The sequence below is a fragment of the Frieseomelitta varia genome, unplaced genomic scaffold (assembly GCF_011392965.1).
Source record: "Frieseomelitta varia isolate USP_RPSP 00005682 unplaced genomic scaffold, Fvar_1.2 scaffold_780, whole genome shotgun sequence".
Taxonomy (NCBI): Eukaryota; Metazoa; Arthropoda; class Insecta; order Hymenoptera; family Apidae; genus Frieseomelitta; species Frieseomelitta varia.
The window spans coordinates 201,901-226,364 of NW_025110568.1; the positions used below are offsets into that span (position 1 = coordinate 201,901).

Below are 24,464 nucleotides of genomic sequence, written 5' to 3' on the forward strand. Positions count from 1 at the left end.
ATACAAAACAAGTATAATTTACTTACATTTCACAAAGAAATCTCTCTAGTAAAATTATATAAATTCAAAATATCTATTTTATAATAGAATCTGAAATGATAAATGATTAATCATAATTGCGTCAAATTTATATATCAATCAAATGGAATCAGATATTTCTTTTCCGTTTGGTTCTTGGTACTATATAAGTTAGTCGGTGAAATATTTTTCAAATTGCCCGAGGCAACGAAAACGCTATCACTATTAGTCCTTTCTCCGCTCACCATCGAAACTGAGCTTCAATCTGAATTTCCTGTAAGATTATTACAAGATTGTTGTAAAAAGGAAATTCACTAATCTAGTTTGGAAAATATTACATATCATTCGTTGGTGCAAATAAAATTAATGAATGATCCATGTATTTCTGTATTATTATAAAATGTTTTTAAGACGTTAACAAAGAAATATTACTAGCAATTGAACGATAAAATTTAAAAAAAAAATAATAAAAATTATAAATAAAATAAACGAAGAATATACTTTTCCAACAACTAAAGATTGTTACAATATTACAGATTGGATGTATCACCTGCGTGACGTAAGATGCGAGAATTAAGCGAAAGTTTCAATGTCTTCCTGTAAGCATCTGCCAAATTTGATTATCGTTTCACTGAAGATTACATAAGAAAGTTTCATTTAATAATTCACCAAAGACAGTCTTTTACTGCAAAAATAAAGATATTATTATTAATTATTATTATCTATATTATTATTGTAAAATAAAGATAATATTCTTTTTACAATTTGCAACATTCGATATTCAGCAGTTAATTGTATATTTATATCAATAATATCTAAATTTAAAGTTTTGTATAAACAAAACAGTGAGAAGGCATGCACTGTAAAATTTTCATTCGAAAACATTTTATATTCTTCCTTTGTAATTTTTTGGTAAAACTTACAATTAAGACTTTAATTAATCCTTGCGTCATCCATTTGCGATCCATTTCTTACCTTTTAAGGAACATGGGTCAGACTATTACAATGCTCTTCCTCGTATAATGCTCGGAACGAACTTTCTTCCTTCACGCGGCCATAGTACACTAACGTTCGTAAATATGGTGCTATCATCTGTTTTATTTCATCCAGAACTTTTTAACATAAATCTATAATTTACTTAACACACAATACAAATTTTAGAAAGTTAATATGTCCCAACTTTTAATTCCTTAATTTTAAAAAAAGAAATTTTCATTCTGTTAAAATATAATTTTCAAGAATAAGCTATTTTCTTTAGTTTCAAATTTTTTTGATATTAAGAAAGTATCGGGAATTTCAAGAAAGTAAAAAATTGAAAACAGATATAAAAGAATCTTAGACGAAATTAAAAAGCATTGATTTTTGAAAATTTAAATGAGATTTAACTATGATAATAAGCTAGTAATATTAGCTGTTAGAATTATTGTACAAGACATGTGATTCTAAACTTATGGGCAATAGTGTATAATGTATAATCATTACTTTATGCATTCGCACCGCGCTTCATGCAGAACATCCAAATGTTTATTTATTCTCAATTCAATCGATGAAATACCATCAAATTTCTTCACTTAAAATTATTTTTAGAATATCACTAAAAATGATTGTCATTGTCGAATAATGCAAAATATATTAATTATCAATCCGAAGAATAAAAATTCAAATTTGTATGAAATTACATAGAACAAATCAGAAATAACTATTATAACGCTCCAAATTGTAATTGCAACTTTTCTTCGCAATACAGTACTCCAGATAAGTGATTAATGTGACTACAAATAACTTTCTCTTTTGAAAAACATAGTTTAATCAGACGAAAATAAATTCAACGTGTATTATTCATTTGATGAATAATTTTCATCGTCAAATATTATCGAGTTACAACTATGAAATTGTAACCGGAAACCTGTGGTATGTCTCCTGAAATAGCAGGACACATTTTTGTCAATCAACGTGTTTTATAGATTAGTAACACTGTTTGAAAGATATTTCCTCACGATGAAAGGAAAAGAGGACAGGTATATCGTGATTCGCTGGTGAAATTCCTTGATCGAAAAACAGCAATGCAAAGATCAAGAGAGCCGTATTACGTAAGGGAACGCAATGTTCGTACGGTTTATCAGATACGAGACATCTTAGAAGAGCGAGACAGCTCGTGAAAAAAAGAAGTATTGTGTGGACGGACATATCGCGGATGGGAAAAGACACTTTCCTTTATACCCGTGAATGAATCTCATTAAAAAGCGTTTCACCTGTACGAAGGGGAGAGGAAGTGAATTTTAATGAAAATATTCTCGTGGTTTCGATTCTTCTCTGTAGGAGGAACCTTGTTACCCCTTTATACAATTATTAGAATAACACTGTATTGTTTAAGGTTCATACTAATTTGATAAGAAAGTATAATAGCTTGTCTTAACTACTGTACTTGATTATACGTTGCAATTTTGTCGTTAGAATTACGTAAAGCAATATTGAAATATTGTAATCAACTCTGTAATAATTGTCTTCCAAGCTTCATATTATGTATTTTGGTGATACTAATAATTCAAAAATTGCTCACAGGATATTAAATTTTAATAATACTATCTAATGTCTTAATAACGTTATTAATGTCCCGTTGTTGGTACCAAGTTATAATTTGAAACTTTTACGTGAAAAATAAATTAATTACTTATATTTTCATCAAATCAAATTTCGATTGTCATAAATGTTCCATAAATTAAATCTTCGCGTGAAACGACAAAAAAGGGAGTTCATAGCAGTTTAGATTTCGTAAGATTAAATGATGTGAAATGTAGGTGAAAGGTTTTCGACTGGATGTAGCTAATTTGCAAGAGAATAGTATGACATAATTTGCGTTAAACAATACAATTTTACCTGTCGTGATAGCGTTGCTGCTTTTTGCATTCTCAAACATTTAAGTTCGCCAGCGCCTGCCTGATTTTCCTTTGTTTTACAGGGTAATTGTCCAGATAATTTTCTGTCCTTGTGCCCGTGGGGTGTAATTGTAATAACATCTCAATGCACCATGAAATTTGCATAAATTACAAGTTAGAAAAATGATAAAAAAAGTAAATACAATTCACATGTATGTTTAAAAAGTATGAGAAACGTTGTAAAAATTATTCATTGAAAGCAATCAAAAAATGCATTTAATATAAATGTATTTCCTCTTTCAGAATATTATTACGGTATTTTTTAAGTATTGCTATTACAATCTGTTATCAGACGATTATTAATATATAATATGGTATATTATAGTCAATATGGTATAATATTGATATAGTCTATTTCCTTGCCTTTCAGATATAATTATTATAATTTTTTTCACTTTGTTATATAGTTTCTTCGTCTAGGTTTCCCGCTTTTTTATAACACTTCAACATCGAAAACTGCAACTTCCTTTCTGTAACTAAATAACTTCCATTACGGTACCATCAAGACGTAACAATGCTTTATTGATTATCCTCCTTCACTAATTCCTCCGCCGAATTGCTTTTTGCTCTATAATAATTAAACGTGTGCACTTTCACCCGTTATTTACAACCAATAACGGAAGTGTGTACGTAAGTTTATACTTCCGCTGATATTCTTCCGAGCGTTGAATCCTAAGAATGAAAAAGAGAGCAACTTTTTTGACATAATAATTAATTTTTTTAGAAGATAAGAGACATTAGTTTGATGTTAACAGAATTGAAGAAACTATTGTAATATGTTTTATAACTTAATCATAAATTTTTAATAAATAAAACAATAAAACGATTAAATTTTTATAAAGATACACGCATAGAATATTTTTACATTTACATTCGCAACCTTCTAGTAAATTACTGTCTGACAATTTTAAACAACAATTGTTTTCATATTTTTGCTTCTCTTAAAAAGTATCAAATACAGATTGAAAGGATACAGACAGATATAAACAAATTATACGTGTAATTTACACACTCTGTTTAAAACCGGAAATCATACAAATGCTAATCGTTGCTCTATTTTATTCAATATAGATAAATTGTATGATACTCATGTGACTATATGGAACAGTGAAAGTGATATTTAAACATTTGAATGGAGATAGAAATCTTCGAGGTTTCCACGACCGACCCATGCAATAGATATCAAAAAGGACAAGGCTTGCATCCTTAAGCTTCCGTGAATATCACTGTAGAGTAAAAAAATTATTAACATTATTAATCAATAAAATTATCGACATTTAAAATATTATCAAAATTCACGGTTATTACATAATGTCAAGGTGATTTTTAACAAGTACAATGGCAGTTCGTCGCAGTCGGGCAAACATAATGACACTCTCACTACCAGTGTAGATATTACGCACAAATTATGTGATGCAGTTTATTCCCAAGGTTTGGAAGCAAAAGTTGTTCGTGAAACCACAGTGAACTAAAGACTATTTCAAGAGATCGTTTCGCAATAATTTGCATATTTCTTTATTCTTCGACTTTTCTATACTTAGAAATGGAAAAGATTAAATTAAATCTAAAGGCAGAAGATGTTAAGAAATATTTTAACTCTTCGATCTTCCTTCAATCAAACATCTGTCAACAATCATATATAATATAACGACTTTTGATCATTCAATTTTATTGTACATATGTACATTAAATTTCAGACTGAGATTAAAATCAGACATTTCCTTGATACTTAACCCATTGCTAATTTTATACTGTGTAATAGTTTTATCATCTACTCTCGACAGCGTAAATAACAATGATTTACTAATCAAATTATGATAAAAACAAGTATTCACACGAGTTTCAAACTAATAATAATACTGATTGGTTATGTTCAAATGGTTCCGACCGCCACCGCGCCTTTACTAATCGAGTATTTTTGAACTACATATTTCACGGGCCACAGCGCGACTGCGCAAAAATTTATATATAATATAAAATTTAAAAATTTAAATAAATGTAGACAAATGAATTGATTTGTAAAATCCAGTCGCACTCATATAATTTCAAACGATTTATAATAAAAAAAGAGTCTATATTGTTTCATGCGTTAATAATTTCATATTTCGATTCCACACAAATCAATATCGCGTATAAACTTACCTTAATTCTTCAGATGTATTCTATCTTTCTCTGCTTATAATTACTCAATAATTAATCACATAATATCAAATAATTAACTAACTAGGTCAAATTACCAAATTCTTACCATAGACAAGATATAGAATAGATATGACATTCAATGTATTCTCCTCCTTACCATTTTCATGTCACATCCTACCATATCGATTAAGGCAGGTTTTGTATTGCAGCGCTAATGCCAATAGGAATTAAAATCACAAAGATCATTTAATTCTTTCATCAACGAACATATCTCCGGTGCATTTACTTGATCAACTTCGATCGTTTCATTTATAATTCTCCAATTACCTTCAATAAATATAAAAACTATAAAAACTTTACCACCACGAGGTATATGAAAGGACATTGTCACAGACGATTTTTTACTATGTCGGTATTTCAGGTCACGGGCTACAAAATCCCTTAAGATGCTTCGTCTATTCATGTACTTTATCTGTGGTCCAATATATTCTAGTTAGTCAATGCTGGGATTGATCATTGTATTATTCAACAGCTGGTATTTTGTTGTCGTACAGGTCAGATATTGACAGAAGAAATGTTTCGAACTTTTATATTATTTTTCTAAAAAGAGGCAACATCTAAGAGAGAGAAAATCTCTAATAACTTGTGGTCAAAATGGTTAATACGAAAGAGAACGATATTAACCAAGGAGTGTTAGACTTAATAAATGATATTCATTACGGGTGAGTACATAAATGAATTTAAGCGATTTAACCTCAAATGAAATGAAATTTCATGATATTTTATATTTTAGTGGCGTTAAGCGTACATACAATACCGTAGTGGCTACTATATTGGTTCTAAAAAATATCATAAGTAACGAAGAATGGACCACCGCCAAGTAGGGATTATGTTCCTTTTTTATTTCAAACAACTATAAATCTAAGAAACACTAAATAAATGCCAATTTTTAACATAATTAACAATTAATTGCTAATTAGTCAGTATTCTTATTGGAAATAATATTCAATTTTGACTAACCTCTTAGCTTGTATTGTTAAAAAATTATATTATACTTGTATAATTGCTAACAATTAAATATTATAGTACTTTATTTGTGTGTCTTCTTAGATATATATGATTTTACAAAAGATAAGAATATATCAGGAGCAAATTAATTATATGTGTATTTTACTTCGAAAGGAATTTGATAAATATAATTAGACGAAATGGAAAATATTTAGTAGAAGCTATTCCCCTTGAATTTTGTATTGGAAATATGGTTCGTAGAACATTACAAATAATCAGAGAAGAATATATTGAGTTAAAGAACAATACTGAAGAAACGGACATACAAGAATCTTTACATAAAATTCTCACTGCTGAAGGTGATCAGAAAGTTGATTTTAACATTTCCATACCTTCTCTCAAATCAGTTATCATTGAACACATTAATGAATTTGAAGTTGAGTTAGAAACTTGGTTAGTTTGAACGAGCAATGAAAGTACAAAGTATTCTACGTTATAAGATGTTATAAGATGTATACTTTTTTCATAGTGCAGAAAATATTACACAGCAAGCATCTGAACACATCCATTCGAATGAAATTATCATGACAATTGGCAAATCTACATTAGTAGAAGAGTTTTTCAAGAAAGCTGCTGAGACAAGAGCTTTTGAAGTTATAGTAGCTGAAGGAGGACCATCATTAACTGTATGTATATATTGTAGTAAACATTTTGTATCAATTTAACAAAAAATGTTTGGACTATTAATAGGGTCATGACATGGCAGTAAATCTGTCAAAGGCTAAAATCAAAACTACTTTAATATCAGATGTGGCAATTTTTGCAATGATGTCACGAGTGAATAAAGTAATAATTGGTACACACTCTGTCATGGCAAATGGAGGATTGAGAGCTATTTCAGGTTCACATACAGTTGCTCAAGCTGCGAAACATTATTCTGTCCCAGTAATGGTCTTATTACCATTGTACAAGTTGTCTCCGTTGTATCTTTATTCCCATGAACAGGATGGTTTTAATAATCATGTCTCACCATTGCAAGGTGTAATCGATGGTGCAAATGTATCGTTGTTGGAAAGAATTCATGTATATAATCCAGTTTTTGATTATGTACCTCCAGAATTAGTTACATTATTTATTTCAAACACGTAAGGTTTTTCAATGATATTAAATCTTTTATATTGCTTAATCTACTAAATTAATCATGTAACAATATATTTTTATTTTAGGGGTGGAAATGCACCATCATACATTTATAGATTACTTAGTGAATTGTATCACCCAGATGATTATGAATTATAATAGATGAATGTTAAAACATGTATTCCTGTATATTTTATCGAATATCGATTATCGAATCGTTCATTTCTCTCAAAAGAATGATTCCAATATAAAAAAAGAGGAGAAGAAAAATAAAGAACAGTAACATTTAAAAAATAACATTCTCTAACAGAAATATTTATTTACGCATTAAGATATATATGTACAAGTAAATAGAAATCTATTTTTACAAAAAGTATCTGGGTAATCTTGTAAATTCGAAATTATTAAATATTTATTTAAAAAAGGATATCATACAAAACATTGAATCTTATTTTACATTTTGGGAATTGGTTTTTATGCTTGGTTTATTATACATATGGATTCCAATTGCTGCCATCTTCAGGTTGTAAAGAACCTGTGACTAGCAGAATTACGTCAAAAATCCACCATACTCCCACTCCTCCTAATGTTAACAACTTGCCAACAGCAGTGCCAGTTTGTCCTAAACAAAACCGGTCCATACCCAAAAAGCCTAATAGAATGCTATATAGTAAAGTGGTAGCAAAATAATGGTCACTGTATTTTATACAAGGAACTCCTTCACGAGTAAATGTCCTGGGCCCATAACACTCGATAAATGGTAATACAGTACACGACACTTTAGTTTTTTCAACATCCTCGTATTTGGAACCTCCAAACTTTAAAAAGAAAATATTTAAGTGACCGACATTATATACACAATATTTATATGCATTACAATGGAATACCTTTACACAACCAAATCCAGTTTCCTCTTTGGCAGTTTTATTACCTTTGTGATCAATTGGTTCTTCACACTCTATAAATTCTTTTGGCCTGCAAAACGTATATTCGTGCCATACAGATAAATGATTTATTAACACAAAAAAGAAAGAAAGAAGCAACAATCAATACTTTACTAAAGATAAACAACTGTCGGCGAATGGACGTGCGAATACTCACAGAAATTTGCACATTACCAGTGGACCTTCAGGTCTGTACTCTTGTTGAATGTCTGTAGTATTGTTTATTAACATAATCCCTGAACATATTTGTAAATGCCACGAGAGGTAAATCAAAGGCAGAACAGAGTATTGTAACCTCATCTTGCCGAGTCTGACATGTTTAAATGCACTTCTGTTATTCAAAGTTTACCAGAACACACCAACAAATTATATATTTTCAACCGTGCCAGTCGCATTAAACAAGAGATGTAGTTGTGTGCGAAAATCACTCTATTGGATCTAGGATGTTCCATCCCGATCGGAATGGACTAATGGAAATGCGCTGCGGATTGCACCCACCAATGGCAATGTGCTTTCCCCTGTCGCCTATAGTGACTTTTAAAGACGCGCAGTGATTTTGGAATCATTCGGTCGTCCGCTCTGAAAGAATTTAGTTTTGTCAAGAAACAGAGACGTATGATTCGTGCTCGGTGGAAGGTGCAGACAGTGGTTGAGCCACGGTAAACAAAGTGATTTTGTTTGCATCGCATATTCGTAACATTTTCGAAGCAGTGTGCTTCGTAATTGGCAATCTGCGTATATGTACGGAAATATGCGTGAAAGAGAAGAGTTTTGTCGAAGTTTCCCACCGGGACAACGGATCCAGGCACCGACAGCACGAGCTCTAGGCCTCGATGCTTTGCACAATCTTTGTAAAGAGATCTATCCGGATCAAAGCAATCCTCTCACTGTCACTGCTGTTGTAAAATACTGGTAAGAATCGTTGAACTTGGTCTGTTAATGAAAAATGGTCTCTCAGCGGTAAAGTGTGAAAGGTTTAAATTTCATGCTCGGTGTTTATGTCAGAATGCGATGAGAAATGCGTTACAGTGCTGTATGCACTTGTTTGCACTTGTTGCAATTTTAAATTGCTTCTTTACGTTATCGTATATCAAAAAATATACTGGAAATGATTCGCAGTGTAATACGATTTATAATATAAATTGTATTACATAATTTACATTATAGTTTATTAAAAATTGTTGCTCCAGTTTTATATTAATTTTTAATGTTTAAATGTTCCACTACAGCGATGTTTCCTCATAAAATTCGTACGGTGATAAATAATTGATAATTCCAGAATAGAAAGATAATAAATACTTAATATTTATAATAAACAAGATAAGCGTAATAAAATAATCTCTGTTTCTTATTTATTTAAATTTAATTGTGAAAATTGTCATTTATTAAATACAATTATTATAATAATACATATAATAATAATAATAAATACGAATATTTTAATAACACATCTGATGTAGTTTATTTAGTATTTTGTGTTTTTTGATCAATATAAAATCATGAAAGCCCTGGTATCAGAAAGGTGGTTTCTATCGAGTATGGAACTCTTGTACAAGAAGGGAGGACGACTTATATTTAGCCCCCCTTAGCTGTACGTACATTTAACCGGATGTAAAACCAAATAACAAAGATTTTCTGTGCACCTTTGCCTAGGTTGGGCGGTCCAGATCCTCTCGACTACATAAGCATGTACGAAAATTCTGGTTGCCCGGAATTAGGCATACCACCACATTGGCATTATATTAGGTGAGTTTCACCATTTTACGTGTTATTTCGAAACATTCTTATCTGCTCATTCGAAATACATATATTTTTCAATAAACGTATAGTAATGCAAATAAATTTGAATGCGAATGATAAAATGTCACCATATTTAATAGTATAAAAAATAAATTGTACATTATTATTTCTTATATAATCTTTATTTTATATTCATTACGTGTACTTAATCCATTAGATTGGACATGTCTACATGTATTGTAATTTATCAAGTCTCGATTTATAATATTTGTTTGTCCCTGTTTATATTATCTAATTACAATAAAATATCAGAATACATAATATTGTAACAGAGTACATAATATGGAGAGCTCGTAATCTAGTCAGTGCAAGTTGTTTTTGATTAACACTTTGTGAAAATACCCTTGGCCTAGTTAATCATTATTAAATAATGCTATCGCAACGTAATTATCGGAATATAACAATTAAAACTATTAAAATAACATTACTATATATATTATTTTAATGGGGAATATTTTTTAAATTAGTTCAATAATAACTAAAGCTGCTCCATCGATTGGTACTTTTGATAAAAAAAATATTTTCAAGCAGTTTTTAGTAAGAAGTCACTTACACTAATTGGTTTCTGAGCTAATGATGAGCCATATAATAATTTACTCGATGTTGCGCTTCGTAATGCAAATGGATTCAAAATATAAATTTTTGTTGATCTATCGACGATTTCCTTCCGGTGTGCACGCGATCGTCAAAGTGACACGCTGCGGCGCGTTCATTCATTCAAAAAAAGGCAAGTCATATTTTTTTCTCATTGGCCTGGTATTCGTAAAGAAGGAAGAATTAAAATGTTAGAAAAAAAAAAACGGGAAGTCGGGTATTTGTCAGTGTCACACTGTTGAGTGGTAGGAGTGTGCCTCTGTTTGATATAGGCGCATGTAATTTCTCGACATATCCTCGATGACACGTGTATGTGCAACCCATTTCTGTCATTCGAGAATTTCATTTACCGTTTTATTTTGATACTTTAAAAGCTAAAGTATCAAATATTTCGAAATCATTACAGTTTTTTCTCTGAGATCGCGCAAACTTAAAGAATAACTCCTGCTACATTTTTGTACTACTTTGTGGAAGTTTTACGAGATATTTAAATTTTATGTTAATTTTAATGTTATCGAAACGTGAATTTTATGACTCGTGTTGTCGAAAGATAAATGAATGCTTGTTTCACGAATTCCTCATTAAAAACTAGGCGCCGAATGACGAATGGTCTACCGCAAAAGGGGTGCCATCTATTTTTTTTTTCTTCTTTCTTTTTCTTATTTTCAATGGGTGATCCTTCCTTCTTCTTTAGTCTTTAGCAGCAGCTGTTTCAGTAGTTCCCTCTTTTTCTATATATAGAAAGTATAGGGTACAGGAAGATAAAGTCGTTTGAAGCTCGTCGCGTCGGAAATAGATCCGCGGATTCTTCCCTCTTTTTCGTCTGGCTTATCTAAATATGTTCCACCATTCACTAAATCTAGTGTACTTTTTTAGATTAAGTCTAGAGTTATTTTGGTTCTATCACTGTAGTCCTTGAAAATTTTATTGTCATTGTTCTGTTCGAATTTTACTTTATCTGTCTTCTCTTCTCTCCTAAAACAATGATGCTGTTTGACGAAGTGAAAAATATTTTCTGATTAAAGCTTGGGCTTATCGGATCTGCACGGGGATGGACGAATACATCCAAAAAGTGGTCCTGGTCGTCCAAGTGGTTTTGGATTTGAGCTAACATTTAGATTAGTCAGAGAAAGGAACGAGATGACACCTCCCACATGGCCAGCAAATGTCATGCAACAATTGGCAAAATACGTTTTCAATTCTGGTAACATGTTACTACCTGGCGACCATGTTTCATGGCATGCACCTTTGGATAATGGCAATGGTCGTATCACGCAAATTTTAATGGCCAGGGATCCACTGCTACCAGCAACCATATCTACGCCACACGGTGATGTAAGTTTATTATTTGAAATTTCAGATAGAATGATTGGTTTAACTTGTTTTCCAAATACGTGAGGGAATTCGGAATAAAATATTCTTAATGGTTCATGTGTACAATGTTACAGGTTTCATTTGTTCAAATTGTAGGAGTTACTTCTGAAGAGCTACAAGCTGCACAGCACTGGAATGGTTTAGGTCTTGTAAATTTACTAAAGTCTAGTCGTGGTTGTGGGCCATGGTTGGTAACAGATATGAGAAGGATTTACTCTGTTATGGAAGATGATCCTTCCATAGCAGAGAAAATAGAGACTGGTATAGAAAAGGAGGGTTCTAATTTAAGTGGTGTATCTGCAAAGTGTTGGCAAGTGTTTTTTATTTGTCTATCAAAGATTAAACTATTATGTAAAATGTATATCGTACATGCTAACTGATATTTTATATAGGTGGGTTCAAGTAAACAGTGACAAAAGTACAGAAAAATATAGAGAGACAAGAAATGAATCGGATGAAGAAGACGAAGATATAAAGCCAGTTATAAAGTCAGAAAGATTGTCTCCTTGTGAGCAAGATACAAATTTACCAAACGAAAATTTTGTCAGGGTTTTACCAGGTCTTCATTTGACATTCAATCTCGAAGCTGGATCTTTGTTACCATTAGCAATAAAGTAAATATTTTTATCACATTGCTGAATTAATATTATGTATTTATTATTAAATGGATTTTAATCATAAATGTGTTTTTACAGGGGCCGTGTCATGCACGGAAGGCATTTCACATTTAAATCAATATTGTCTCATACAGCAATAACAATAGTTGCCCCCTCAGTCACTGGTACTCTAGTGTCTAGGGAAAAACCGTATGTAGTTCAGGGACCATGGTTGCAAGTTTTGCTTCCGGAAGATTTGACTGAAAAGATGGCTCAAGAGTTTCAAGTTTTAAATTCACCAAGTCAGGTAATTAATAGGACCAGTGCCGCAAAATGATTTAACGCAATAACTTTTTATAATAATTTATTTTCGATGTATATATTACAGATTCAATTGCCGAAGACATTTTCCTGGCCCGAACATAAACTAATTATTACGGTTGTAAACGACTGAGAAAATTAACCTAGTACTATTAAAAATATAGTTAAACTGAATTAGGATAAATTGACGTAAGCAAAGTATTATTTACTCTCGTTACAAAAGTGAATTTGGGCGATATTATTTATAATCAAATTACGTCTGTGCGGTAATCGAATAAACGATAAGACTTATAAGACTTTATCAATGTGTAAAAGAAGAGATAGGTTATGATATCGAAGATATTTCTTCAGTAGTGAGAAATGAAAAATAGAAATGCATTTTACAGAGGAAAATTTTTATACATCTCTCTCTCTCTTTTACAAATTGATAACTGTTAAAAAATTAATATTTAATTGTGTACATAATAGAATACAAAGTGTAATTTTGTGTCCAATATACAAGTTTACACATTGTTATTTTATACAGATCAGTTTTGTAAATAGAGAACGTTGCTAATCCTGGCACTGTGTCTGCCAGGATTCTATACCAATTTTTACGAGAATGAGAAATGTACGATACAACGATAAATATAAAAAATTATATTTATAAGGAAATATATTTTATTTTCTACAATTTTCTTGGTACAGATTTTATATATTGCACGTATTAGATGTGTGATTAACTCCTTTTTATATCTGTGAGACAAAAAGAATATTAGCAATTTCATTTATTAACGTGTAATTAATTTCTATGCTTTTCAGTTATTGTCCTAACGTAAAAAAAATAATCATTTTAAATTTGTACCTTGTTTTAAATTTGAATGGATGTTCTCTTTACATCACAATTGACACACATATTTAATTTTTCTTTCTTTTTTAAATCTTTACCTTCTATTTTCTAATTATTGAATTCCTGTTTAAGGTTGGTTCGAGATCGTTTGCGTCGATTTATCCTTTTCCCTGATCTCCTCTGCGCCGGACAAACTCCTAGTTCCAGTCTCTCTGCGTTATTATTGTTGTTTACGTTCGAACTCGCGTATCCTGGATTAAGGAGCGCAGCTATTCGGGAGTTCTGAGAAATACATTTTTGACATTGGAACTATGTGTGAATCAACAATAGTTTAGATTAGTCTAAGAGGCACCGTTGTATTGAACGGATGGGTCTTTCAAAGTTTTAATTTATTCGAGATCATTGATTGGTATTCGTATCACGCGTGTGTATGTGAGTGTGTGAACGTTTTAATGATTCGTATTTGAACTCGGAAAAACTTTAGAACGAACATTTCGGTGTAAGTGAAGTATGATAGTTGAGAGGATGAGGAAGAAATAGGAGTATCAGTAAATATCGAAGACTTAAAAAAGGTATGTGTAAATTAATTATATATAATTGCAAGTATATAGCGCTCAAAGTAATCAAGGAACTAATGTTTTTTTACATTGTAATCAAAAAATTGAATTGTATATTGAACAATATAATAAATATTGTCTTGTAATGAATATAGACAATTCATATAACATAATTAATTTAAAGATGAAAGATATAAATGTAATTAATGAAATTGTAATTAGCATTTTGAAATACGTATTATAAGAGATGTTATTAAATTATTTAATTACTTTAAGCGCTATATGATGGGCAATGGAACTGTTGGATCAAAAACCAGATAATATTAAGACTCCGGAGATTATATAACGGATTTTCAATTGTACACATAATACCTGGAATATTGATTAAAATTCGTGAACGTTATGATTACCTGGTTTTTGTGCCACAGTCCTCCGCCAGATACCAGAACAAATGTGTCTCGGTATTTCATCAATCATGTTTAACGTTCTAAAGTCCCGTTGAATTTCTTCTTTCATCTAAAAATCAAACTTGACCAGCTCGCGTGAAAATTATTAACATTGTGTGCATTCTAGCTACAAAACATAGAACAAAAACTCCCTTTTTTTACCCAGTCGTGTTTTTCTATCGTTAAAAAATTTCTAAAAAATTAATATGAATTTTCTTCAAAATTCAACCCCTTGTCTGATTGTGTTCTATTTAGTTTCACAAGTCAGTGGCAGAAAATGTGTAATAACATACTTCCAATATGTAATAACATGTACCAATATATTTACATTGTATTTATAATTAAAATACAATTGAAGATGTAATAATTTCTTGCATAATCACAATTTTTGCGTTAAACTGGTCAATGTATCTTTATCTATGTGATATTACAAAACTAGAAACCAAAAGATTAGACATTTCTTGAAACTTGAACTCTTCGAGTTCAGTTGAATAAGGCAAGGGGTTAACAAACGACTTAGCATCGGTGGAACGCGACGAATTAAAAAGAAATTTACGAATAAATAAGTAAAATTCCTACTTGGAACAAATTCCTGACGAGCTTAAACGCGACGATCCAAAGTAGAATAACGATGCAGGCGGAGGCGAAATCCTCGACCTCCTCGCAGCTGATATTCCTAACAACGTTAACGATCCCTCGGAACACGTTGGCAAATGTTTGCATGGCCTCGATACAGAGGTCCCTTAGGAAACAGATCACCTGGAAAATCAGGTTCATCACCGCTAGTATCAGCTCGATTATCCTCGCCAAGAAATCGAGAATGATGTCCAATAACTTTTCGAGGGTCTCCCATGTCCAGCACGCGACTTGCGAGAAGAAGTCGACAAACTGTTGCGACGCATTCGACATACGATTTTTCATTTTTGAGATTGTTTCCCGGATTCTGTGCTCATTTACATTGCTTCGATTTTCCGCTTTACGGTTCACATTCAGCGAATTTCATGCTCCGTATGCTCTTCGCGAATAGTTCAATTTTTTTTTTTTTTGGTTTGATCATGGATAAATTTGCAAAGAGATTATCGCGTGTTCTATTTTTCGCTTCTTTTCTCTCTCTCTCTCTCTCTCTCTCTCTCTCTCTCTCTTTCTCGAACCTTTATAATTTACTGCGAACTTGGTATTTCTTTTTTTCTTTTTTTCTGCTAAAGAATTGAAAATTAGAAGAATTATAAGAACGAAACGAAATTAAAAGAATTTGCAAAAAAATTAAAAATTGAAGGAATTAGAAATATTAAAAAATTAAGAAAGTTAGAAGGATTGAAAATTTACTGATCTTGGTTCTTTTTTTTCTTAAGTTAGAGAATCAGAAATTAGAGGGAACCTTTATAATTATAAATTCCCTGTGAACTTGACTTTTTATTTTTGTTTCAACTGTGCGAAGTTTGGAGCGAAAATGTAGGGACATCTTTATTTGATTATCTTTTAGTTGCTGTTTCGTTTTCTCATTATGTTGGTTCTAATATTGTTTAGAGTTTGAATTGTGTATTTGTATTCTAGTTGTAATTTAATTTTTTATTTATATAATGAAGTTCCTTTTGAGAATCTTTGTGAATATCGTGAAGTATTTCTGGCATAGAAATGGTGAGTAATTTTGTTTCTGTTTCATGTCTGTAAAAGATACAGTCGCTCAAAAAATTGATCTCGCAGAGAAAAATGAAATTATATTTCTTTGAAATCGTCATCGTACCTTTATATCATTTAATGTATCAGTATCAGTTTAGTATCAAAAGTAGTATCAGTTTTTAATCGTTACTTTTATCGAATGATTTTAAAGATTCTGAAAATCCTTCGTCTGATTTGTCCAATAAAAAATAAAAATAAATTAAATCGATCCGATCAATTTCTTGAGTCACTATATTAGAAACTATACGCGGATTTATAACTTAAAATCTCTTTTATTGGGCTTTCTACACAGTCTGCAATGATCTCTTGAATAAGTACTTACATACGTTCGACTATAAATCTCAAGCAATGACTAGATCATAAATTACGTACTCTATGCATGAATGTCAATAAAACAATAATGGTTATGTTTATGTAAATGGCAGTTGTTACTCTGTCTATTCTACAAGCTATCAAATAGTATCAAATGGTGATTCGGTATACTTTATCTTCGTAATATAATAGCGTAAATACTTAGTTGGACCTTTAAATTCGTTTTGATTATAATTAATTTCTTTCGATCGACACTGGATGAAATGCAACAATTCGACGTAACGACTGCCAAAATGCTTTCGTTACGTCGCCCACGAGTTATTTATTTCTCGTTCGCTTACGTCTTTTGGTCCACGGCTAAATTGGTCAAGTTACTGATTTAAATTTTAAGTGGTCCGTTGTAATATAGATATGATCGTTTCCGTTCGATATATACAATAATTGCCTATGATTTTCATTTAAACGCGAGTTTTACGCTGGCCATTCTCGTCAAATTAGTCCGAGGAAAATCGATAAAGTTAAAAGCACGAGCGGTACTGCTCGCTGCGTGGATCCATTACAGGCGTCCGCGTCGTTGCAAGATTGCACGCACCCCCGAACGTACCTGAAAAATTAGAATTGTTCTACTGTCAGAATTTAATATTTTCTACATAATTTTATTACATAATTCTACGGATTTTAAATAATAATATTATTGTGTCAACACGTTGAGTATATATTATGTATAATATTTTAAAACGAATTCAAAAAGTAGCGAAAGATCGTCGTAACATATGAAAATACATACAATTCGTTTCGCTAAAAGTACTGCGTGATGCGAAGTATTGATTAAAATTAACGCACACAATGGTGGCTACCTAGTTTTTCTTTTCTTCTCTTTCTCTTTTCTTTTTTTCTTTTTTTTTCCCCTCATCTGCAATCGTGTCAGAGCTCGCGGCAATTATAATAAGGGTCAATTTCAGACAGCATGGTAACTCTTGCAATTAGCGCCGGGCACAAAGAAAAACAAAGCTAAATGATGTTTCTCCGCGCTTACTTGTCGTCGAAGTAGAATCCTCCGCAGTGTGACATTCTTATAATTTCGGAGTCGGTCGTCAGGGTTCCGCTGTCCAGCGCGCAGCTCCTCACCGTCAAAGAGATCCCAGACTCGTCTAATTGATCACACACGTTAATTACAAACATTTTCACATCTGTTCCGCGTCGAGAAGTCGAGGGAACGTGAAACGCGAGGGAGTGAAAGTTTCATCGCAGTTCGGATCCGTGTGACTTGTTTCTGTTTTTTTTTTTTCCTCGATGCGACGTTAGAAAAAATTTCGAAGCTTCGCGCAAATAAAATTTTAGATTTAAATCGTTTCATTCTTCTGTTTTCTGTTTTATTTTTTTTTTTTTTTTTTTTTTTTTTTTTTTTTTTTTTTTTTTTTTTTTTTTTGTTTTATTTTTTTTTTTTTTTTTTTTATAATTTGAAGTTAAATATGAGGATATACTGATGTCAGTGTTTCAATGCAACGTTGTAATAATTTGCAGTGGAACTAGTAAACAATTGATGTAATATATTTTTAATATAATGGATTCGTACACTCGACATGAGAAATTTTAGATATTTTAAACTCTTATAACTTCTCAAGGGTTAGGTTTCAATTTTCAAGTGATAGGTTTAGTTATTGAAAAAAATGGTAACTTTCTTCAAAACGATGTAAAAACATTTTTGGAGAGGACGAACTTGAAATTAAAACGAGTCTAGATAGATCAAACCAACTTATTAAATGTTAAACTAGTTTGTAATATAATCTTAAATATAATGGCACAACGTAAACACTAAACAGTTAAATGCCAATTTATTGTTATACCATATTAGTTACTAAAGTAGCAAAATAGTTTCAAAATTATTCTGAAATAAATTCGAATCATATCTTTTTTTAACATTTAATAAGACTAATTCGTTGCAAGTTATTCCGTTTTGATAGAGAGTTGGGATTTGGAAAAGTACTTTCTCTGCAATTGAAGCGTTTGAAGCGAATCTGCTAATTACCTCGAGCTAATATATTTTTTTAAATTGTCTCCACGAATGTACGGCCTTTCCTCGGCAGTTTCAGAACGCACTAATCCGCAAATATACGCAGGGAATCGTTCACGGAATTATTCAGAATGAATTTGCTGATTATTTCAAGCAATGTATTAACTTTTCTACCGGCGAAACCTCCGTAAACAAGCGGTACTGTACTCGGAGGCATAGTGTATTCGTTGAACAGACAGCGGCGAAACGGGTTAAGGGCCACTCGTGATTACAAAAAGAGGAAAGTTTTACCATATATGCCCGCTATTTTGATGCACGCAGTCGCGGGGAAAAGACCATCGCGCCCTTTGCGACCTCCTAGGCAAGGCGACTCCAAGAACGCCAGACTTCCGTTATTGTGAAACGGATCGTCGCATGGTTTATTGTCGCCGTCGATCGACACGCATTTGAAACAATCGATGGCCCAACCTAATGATAAGTAAACAGAAAAAAAGAGGGAGAAAAGAAAAAAATTAATAGACAGTATTAAGACAAATATTAGGAGTATTAATCGACATGAGAGATTAATTAACAGTATGAGAATGAAGGATATAATTAATCGACTATGTAAGAATTAAGACTAATTGTGAAACATTCTACGTCCTAAAAATTATTTCTTTTTACATGGTTATTACAGTTCTAAAAATTGTTTTCATGAATGTTACATGTAAAATAATTTAAATATTATAGTACAATTCGTAAATAAATTTAACTCGTTAAATATCAGTCGATTAAAATTTATTTACTGTTTTAGAATCTCAGGAGAAATGTTTTATCGATAATTTTTTTCTTCCTTTAAGTTTTACATATTTTACTTGAATTCACATTCAGTCGTGTAGATCTTCTACCTTTTCATTTAATTCATTTTCTCGTAGAATTCCTCTCGAAGGCAACAGAGCCGTAGTAAATTCAACGTTCTTCTCAACATTTACAAGCTATTTCATTGATTTTTGGAACCCGGTTATTCATCTTGGGGCATAATGAAGAAGGCCGACTTTATCTCGCCCATCTTTTTATGCAACCTTTTACTTTCTTATCAGACATCCTATTATTCTAGACCCAACAGACAATTCTATATAAGTCAAACGCTTTTCAACAAACGAATCTTTGGACCTTTGGCCTTATAATTCGTTCAGAAATTAATTCTTACATTTATTTATCATTGTATGTGTTCATTTCTGCAACATTGTGTCATACTGAATCATTACATAAGCCTCTTAAAAGCTAAATTGATCAATTTCATTTTCCATTAATTTCTCAATTTCATTATATAAGCGTAGGATTAATATTTTACATATTTTTATACGTTACGTACGTTTTGTAGAGCTTTGCAATTTTAAGTTCTTCAGAACTCCATAATTTTTGAAGAATTTACATAAATGTTTCCAGCATAGTATGAAACACGATCAAAACGTAGTTAACTTTTTATAACTAGAATTTCGTTTAGTTACAAGGAAGAAATATTATTTGTAGCTGTTTACTCCAATAGAAGATTTGGAAAACTAACAATTGTTATAATAATTTTTGTAACAGTGTATTGACGAAATACAATGGCAAAGCAATAACTAAGTATACAAAATAATCAAATAGGTTATTATCCATTAATTCATTCATTGCGGAAAGATGACATAAATAATGGTAAATTCTATGGTAAATTTAAAAAATAGTGTCATACAATGTACAGAATTGATCAGTGTAGCTTCTAACTGGCTCATGTATAATCTGTTACTGAGGAATTAAAGTTAAAGTCTTTACACAACACACCGACAAATACAAACATATATTCGTTGAAATAGGACCGTAATCTGTGTTATGAATATGATTCGATGTTAAAAGGCAAGGTGTTGATACTGGAATTATCGATTTGTAATGAATACTTAAATATACTCCACGTATACTATACACTAGAAACACTTTGAAAATCCTCTAAAGATTTTCTTATACTATATATCAGAAACATAAAAGCAATTCTAATTAAAATATACAATTATATTTTTGGCTCGATAGAAATGAAGACGATTCAATTATTAAAATCACGCAAATTTTAATAACTGAGTCATATTGAATGAAATATTAAAAATAATGTAAATTTAATTAATTTACTAAAATTCGTGTAATTTTAGCTTTTGCGAAACTTTCTATTTCGCAGGATTTTAGTGCTTTTAGTGTTAAAAACAGCACTCCAATGCTACTTATATGCTACATACAAACTTCATACTGATATTATTAATCTGTCACGTTAAAATTTTTGGTACTTGAAGTGTTAACATTAGAACTACCAATGACTAAAGTCTAAAAATTGTAAATCTAGAAAATCTGGAGCGCAAGAAATAGGAAAGAGTTTACAAATTAATAAAAAAAAAAAGAAAAAAATACAATCTTTTACTTGTACATTTTACAAAAAAATCTCTGAAGTCATATCGTTTGCAAATACACATGAAATTTCTCTATAAAAATTACAAATTGGTCGTTTCGATCGCTGGTTCTAGTTCTAGTTAAAAGAGCAAAACAGAGCAAGAAACAGAAACTCACCGACTGAACTGCTTAATTAGGATTATGCAAAATATCCGCGAATGGTTCTCCTATAATCTTAATAAAAGAAAAAAAAAAAGAAAAACAAGAGAGAGACTGACCTTCCGATACGAAGAGCGCGATCAGTGCGAAAGCGACGATCCAGGAGAGGCCGCCGGTATCCATCTTTGCCGAAGCGTTGAGCGCTTTTTCCCCGGATGTACGATCGCCTGTGGTTGCCGTCAGCTGCTGAATGCCCGAGGCCTCGACTCGAGTTCCTCCAGAACTGTCATGTCAGACAGAAGGAAAAAACCGATGTCGACCGCGAGAGATCATCGTCTTCCTAGACGTGAATCGAATCGGACCGAAAAATCCATATAGAGGAAAGATATTCGCCCGGGCGGTGTTCCACGAATCCCACGTATCGCGTTTATTACCAACGACCGAACCTGTGTTTTGTCGTTGGTTACCAGGGCGATGATTTCCAACCTTCCTCCCGGGGATTTGTATCGCGATCGATGATCTTCCACGACGACGGTCTCTCTCGTCGGGAAGACGCGTGTGGCAACGCTTTTTGAGCAGCGTGCTCGTTGGTTTTTCTTTCGTCGAGCAGCTTTGAGTCGACTGAACTGACCTAGCGTTACTACGCGGCGGGGAACTTCATAAAGCTGGAACAGTTTGTAATTGCGTGATTCGGTATCCCGAGTGAACGATGAAACACCAGCTCTCGCCACACGCGAATTATGGGCGCAGTTGGCGACTTCGCGGGTGTCTACGGTCGCGTGAATGGTTCTGTGTTGGTTCGCACGTGTGGCGTGGGATTTTGCAAACGGGGATGCTGTTGGTGATGGCGCGGCACGATCGCTAGTTTCGTTCAGGTGTGTAGAGGGTAATTAGAAATGTGTATTTGCATAATATGTACCGTGGGAAGTGATATCAGTTAGAGGAGTGGATAATGTGATTTTGATCGCGCGCACGATGAAAACTAGTATTTATTTGTGAATAGATTTTGAAGTATTTCAGAGTAGTAAGTCACATCGGTGAAAGTAAAAGATGATAGATTGAATAATAGGATAATTATGATTAATGTCGATTACACATAAATAGTTATGTTTAATCATAAACGTAATTGTACATTAGTAAAAGTAAAAGGTAGTAAAATTGAATGATAGAATAACTATAATTAATATATTGTATATAATATGATTATATACAATAAATAGATAGATATATTCAATCATGAAAATAACATTAGTTTGAGATGAACATTTGTGTGTTTTGTGAAATTATGATGGTAGTGAAAGTATGATATGTGAATAACAGAGAAGGATATCTTGCTCAAGGTATCTCCAGATTATTGACTGAGACATAATTCATGTATTCTGATATTAGGTGACTGTATAATGTGTCTCAGGGGAAATTTTATTCCTGTAGCATACTTTGCAAGTCATTATAAATGAAGCAACGAAGATTGCTAATCAGACGAATTTGTAATAGATTTAAAATGTGATTTTCACGTGTGATCACATGTCCCATCTTAAAATTCAATATGCTACTCAATATCAAAATTACTTTTTTTTATTTTAAGATTAAGATTAAGAATGATATTAATAACATTAATTAGTACAGGTCACTGTTAATTAAACTGAGCTGCTGACATAACAACTGAATTAATATTGTTTCTTATAAAACTTATATTGCGAATTTATCGTTTACTATTAATCTCTATTTTTCAACAATTTCACATCAGAACACTTAATTTTATCCACCAAGTGACACGAAAACAAAACGAGATCGATGAAAGCAGAATTATCATATTTTTTCCCTCGTGTAATCCTCGTTCCCCGTAACTCGGTGATGTACAAAGAAGACACGAATCCGATATTCTTTATATAATATTCCTTGTATTGCGTTACCTGGTTGATTCAACGGGATGTTCCGATCAGCAAGAATGCTATTCGCCGGACGGTGTCGTTGGGAAATCATCGGAGGGCAGGCTCGTGGCTACGGAGGAACGCGGACAGATAGCGGAGAAGGAGATTCGAAATTGCGCGGGTCGCGCATGCGCAGCCGGTCGCGGGCCAATCACCTCGTCGCTCCGGAACGGCCGTCCGTCTCTGTCGTAGCGACACTGCGGGTACACGATGTGATAGTATTTTTCGAAAAATGTGTCGGTTTTTCGCGCACTCATGCGCCCGGTTTTTCACGTGAGCCCGCCGCGATCACCGAGTGGTTTGTCCCGTGCCTGGCATCGCCGACGGCGTGAGAAATAATGGGCCAGTCGTCGAGTAACACCGGACACAGCGGTGAGTCCCTTGATTTTTACGCCTGTACTCGTAGCTGTGCGCTGTCGGCCGTCCCGACGTTTTTCCGAGTCGCACTGCACGCTTGACATGTGTCAACTGCGAGGGCTCTTGACTTTGCTGCCAGCTCCTGCGCAAGTTTCGTTGACATTTTCCGTGGCATTGCGTCGTCCGCGACGAGAACCTTCTCTCGACGAGCTCTCGGACTTCCCCTGGTTCTCCGCTAATAATCCCCCGCGATCGCACGCTGCCTGCCCCCTTTTTGAGGTTATGTCAATGGTCACACGTCGATGTAACGGCCGATCGTGCGGAATTAACGCCTCCCGCGGCACGCGTTTATCTTGTCATCGGGCTGCGTGACATCTCCCGGTGCTCCCGGTGTCGTCGTGTTTTCATTCGGGAACTTAACGTTTTCTTCGTTTCGATGCTGCCCGCTCGCTCGTCATCGATTGTCGATTTAACTGCCGCAGTGGTTGAATCTGCGCAAAACGATCGTTATCGCCACGGCGTTCTTTTAAAATTCAGTCGATCAGCCTGCTCGAATCTTTATCAGCCTGCACGAATTCTACGCGCTGCGTGGCTATGTTTACGATAGCCAGCGCGTTTGTTTCTTTTTTCTTTTCTCTTTTTCTTCGCTGTTAAAATCGGTCCAATTGTCGACGAATTATCAGAGTTCTTTTTGGAGTAATTTTTCGATAGATATCGTATCGTTTGAGGATCAACGAGAACGGCCGACACAGTTTGTTTATAATCGTTAATCATGAATGACTTTTGTAGTTTTTTGTGTCTGTCAATTCTTCGTGAAGCATCGTTATCGATAATACTAATTGCAATAGTGCAGAAGCTCGTTTACCTAATAGTATAAATATAAATGTTCCGTTAGATGTTTAATCGTCGTCG

The 24,464-nt window shown here is 32.9% G+C and overlaps 5 protein-coding genes across 6 annotated transcripts; 2 read left to right on the forward strand and 3 right to left on the reverse strand.

Annotated features, from left to right (window-relative positions):
- Positions 1-5,544: 5,544 nt before the first annotated feature.
- LOC122535860 (translation initiation factor eIF-2B subunit beta) lies at positions 5,545-7,423 on the forward strand. Its single transcript, XM_043667737.1, has 6 exons — positions 5,545-5,818; positions 5,890-5,976; positions 6,279-6,557; positions 6,634-6,790; positions 6,855-7,249; positions 7,331-7,423. The coding sequence occupies exons 1-6, from the start codon at positions 5,751-5,753 to the stop codon at positions 7,401-7,403; spliced, it is 1,059 nt and encodes a 352-aa protein (XP_043523672.1). The 5' UTR covers positions 5,545-5,750; the 3' UTR covers positions 7,404-7,423.
- Positions 7,424-7,640: 217 nt separating this feature from the next.
- On the reverse strand, positions 7,641-8,612 carry LOC122535862 (TM2 domain-containing protein CG11103). Its single transcript, XM_043667739.1, has 3 exons — positions 8,346-8,612; positions 8,132-8,219; positions 7,641-8,062 (listed from the first exon to the last, which is right to left on the reverse strand). The coding sequence occupies exons 1-3, from the start codon at positions 8,486-8,488 to the stop codon at positions 7,733-7,735; spliced, it is 561 nt and encodes a 186-aa protein (XP_043523674.1). The 5' UTR covers positions 8,489-8,612; the 3' UTR covers positions 7,641-7,732.
- Positions 8,613-8,763: 151 nt separating this feature from the next.
- On the forward strand, positions 8,764-13,546 carry LOC122535861 (suppressor of fused homolog). The gene is made up of 7 exons (XM_043667738.1): positions 8,764-9,100; positions 9,842-9,934; positions 11,608-11,917; positions 12,031-12,266; positions 12,349-12,570; positions 12,652-12,859; positions 12,941-13,546. The coding sequence occupies exons 1-7, from the start codon at positions 8,928-8,930 to the stop codon at positions 13,004-13,006; spliced, it is 1,308 nt and encodes a 435-aa protein (XP_043523673.1). The 5' UTR covers positions 8,764-8,927; the 3' UTR covers positions 13,007-13,546.
- A 23-nt stretch (positions 13,547-13,569) lies between these two features.
- Positions 13,570-15,917, reverse strand: LOC122535863. 2 transcript variants are annotated; one of them, XM_043667740.1, is made up of 3 exons: positions 15,285-15,917; positions 13,801-13,984; positions 13,570-13,608 (listed from the first exon to the last, which is right to left on the reverse strand). In XM_043667740.1, exons 1-2 carry the CDS (start codon positions 15,624-15,626, stop codon positions 13,811-13,813), a joined length of 516 nt encoding a protein of 171 aa, XP_043523675.1. In that variant the 5' UTR covers positions 15,627-15,917; the 3' UTR covers positions 13,570-13,608; positions 13,801-13,810. The 2 variants fall into 2 exon arrangements, with proteins under 2 accessions (XP_043523675.1, XP_043523676.1); XM_043667741.1 differs by lacking the exon at positions 13,570-13,608 and adding an exon at positions 14,670-14,775 and having other exon boundaries at positions 13,855-13,984.
- A 720-nt stretch (positions 15,918-16,637) lies between these two features.
- LOC122535869 lies at positions 16,638-24,155 on the reverse strand. Its single transcript, XM_043667746.1, has 5 exons — positions 23,178-24,155; positions 21,384-21,929; positions 19,003-19,179; positions 17,734-17,848; positions 16,638-17,301 (listed from the first exon to the last, which is right to left on the reverse strand). Exons 2-5 carry the CDS (start codon positions 21,445-21,447, stop codon positions 17,187-17,189), a joined length of 471 nt encoding a protein of 156 aa, XP_043523681.1. The 5' UTR covers positions 21,448-21,929; positions 23,178-24,155; the 3' UTR covers positions 16,638-17,186.
- Positions 24,156-24,464: the final 309 nt, after the last annotated feature.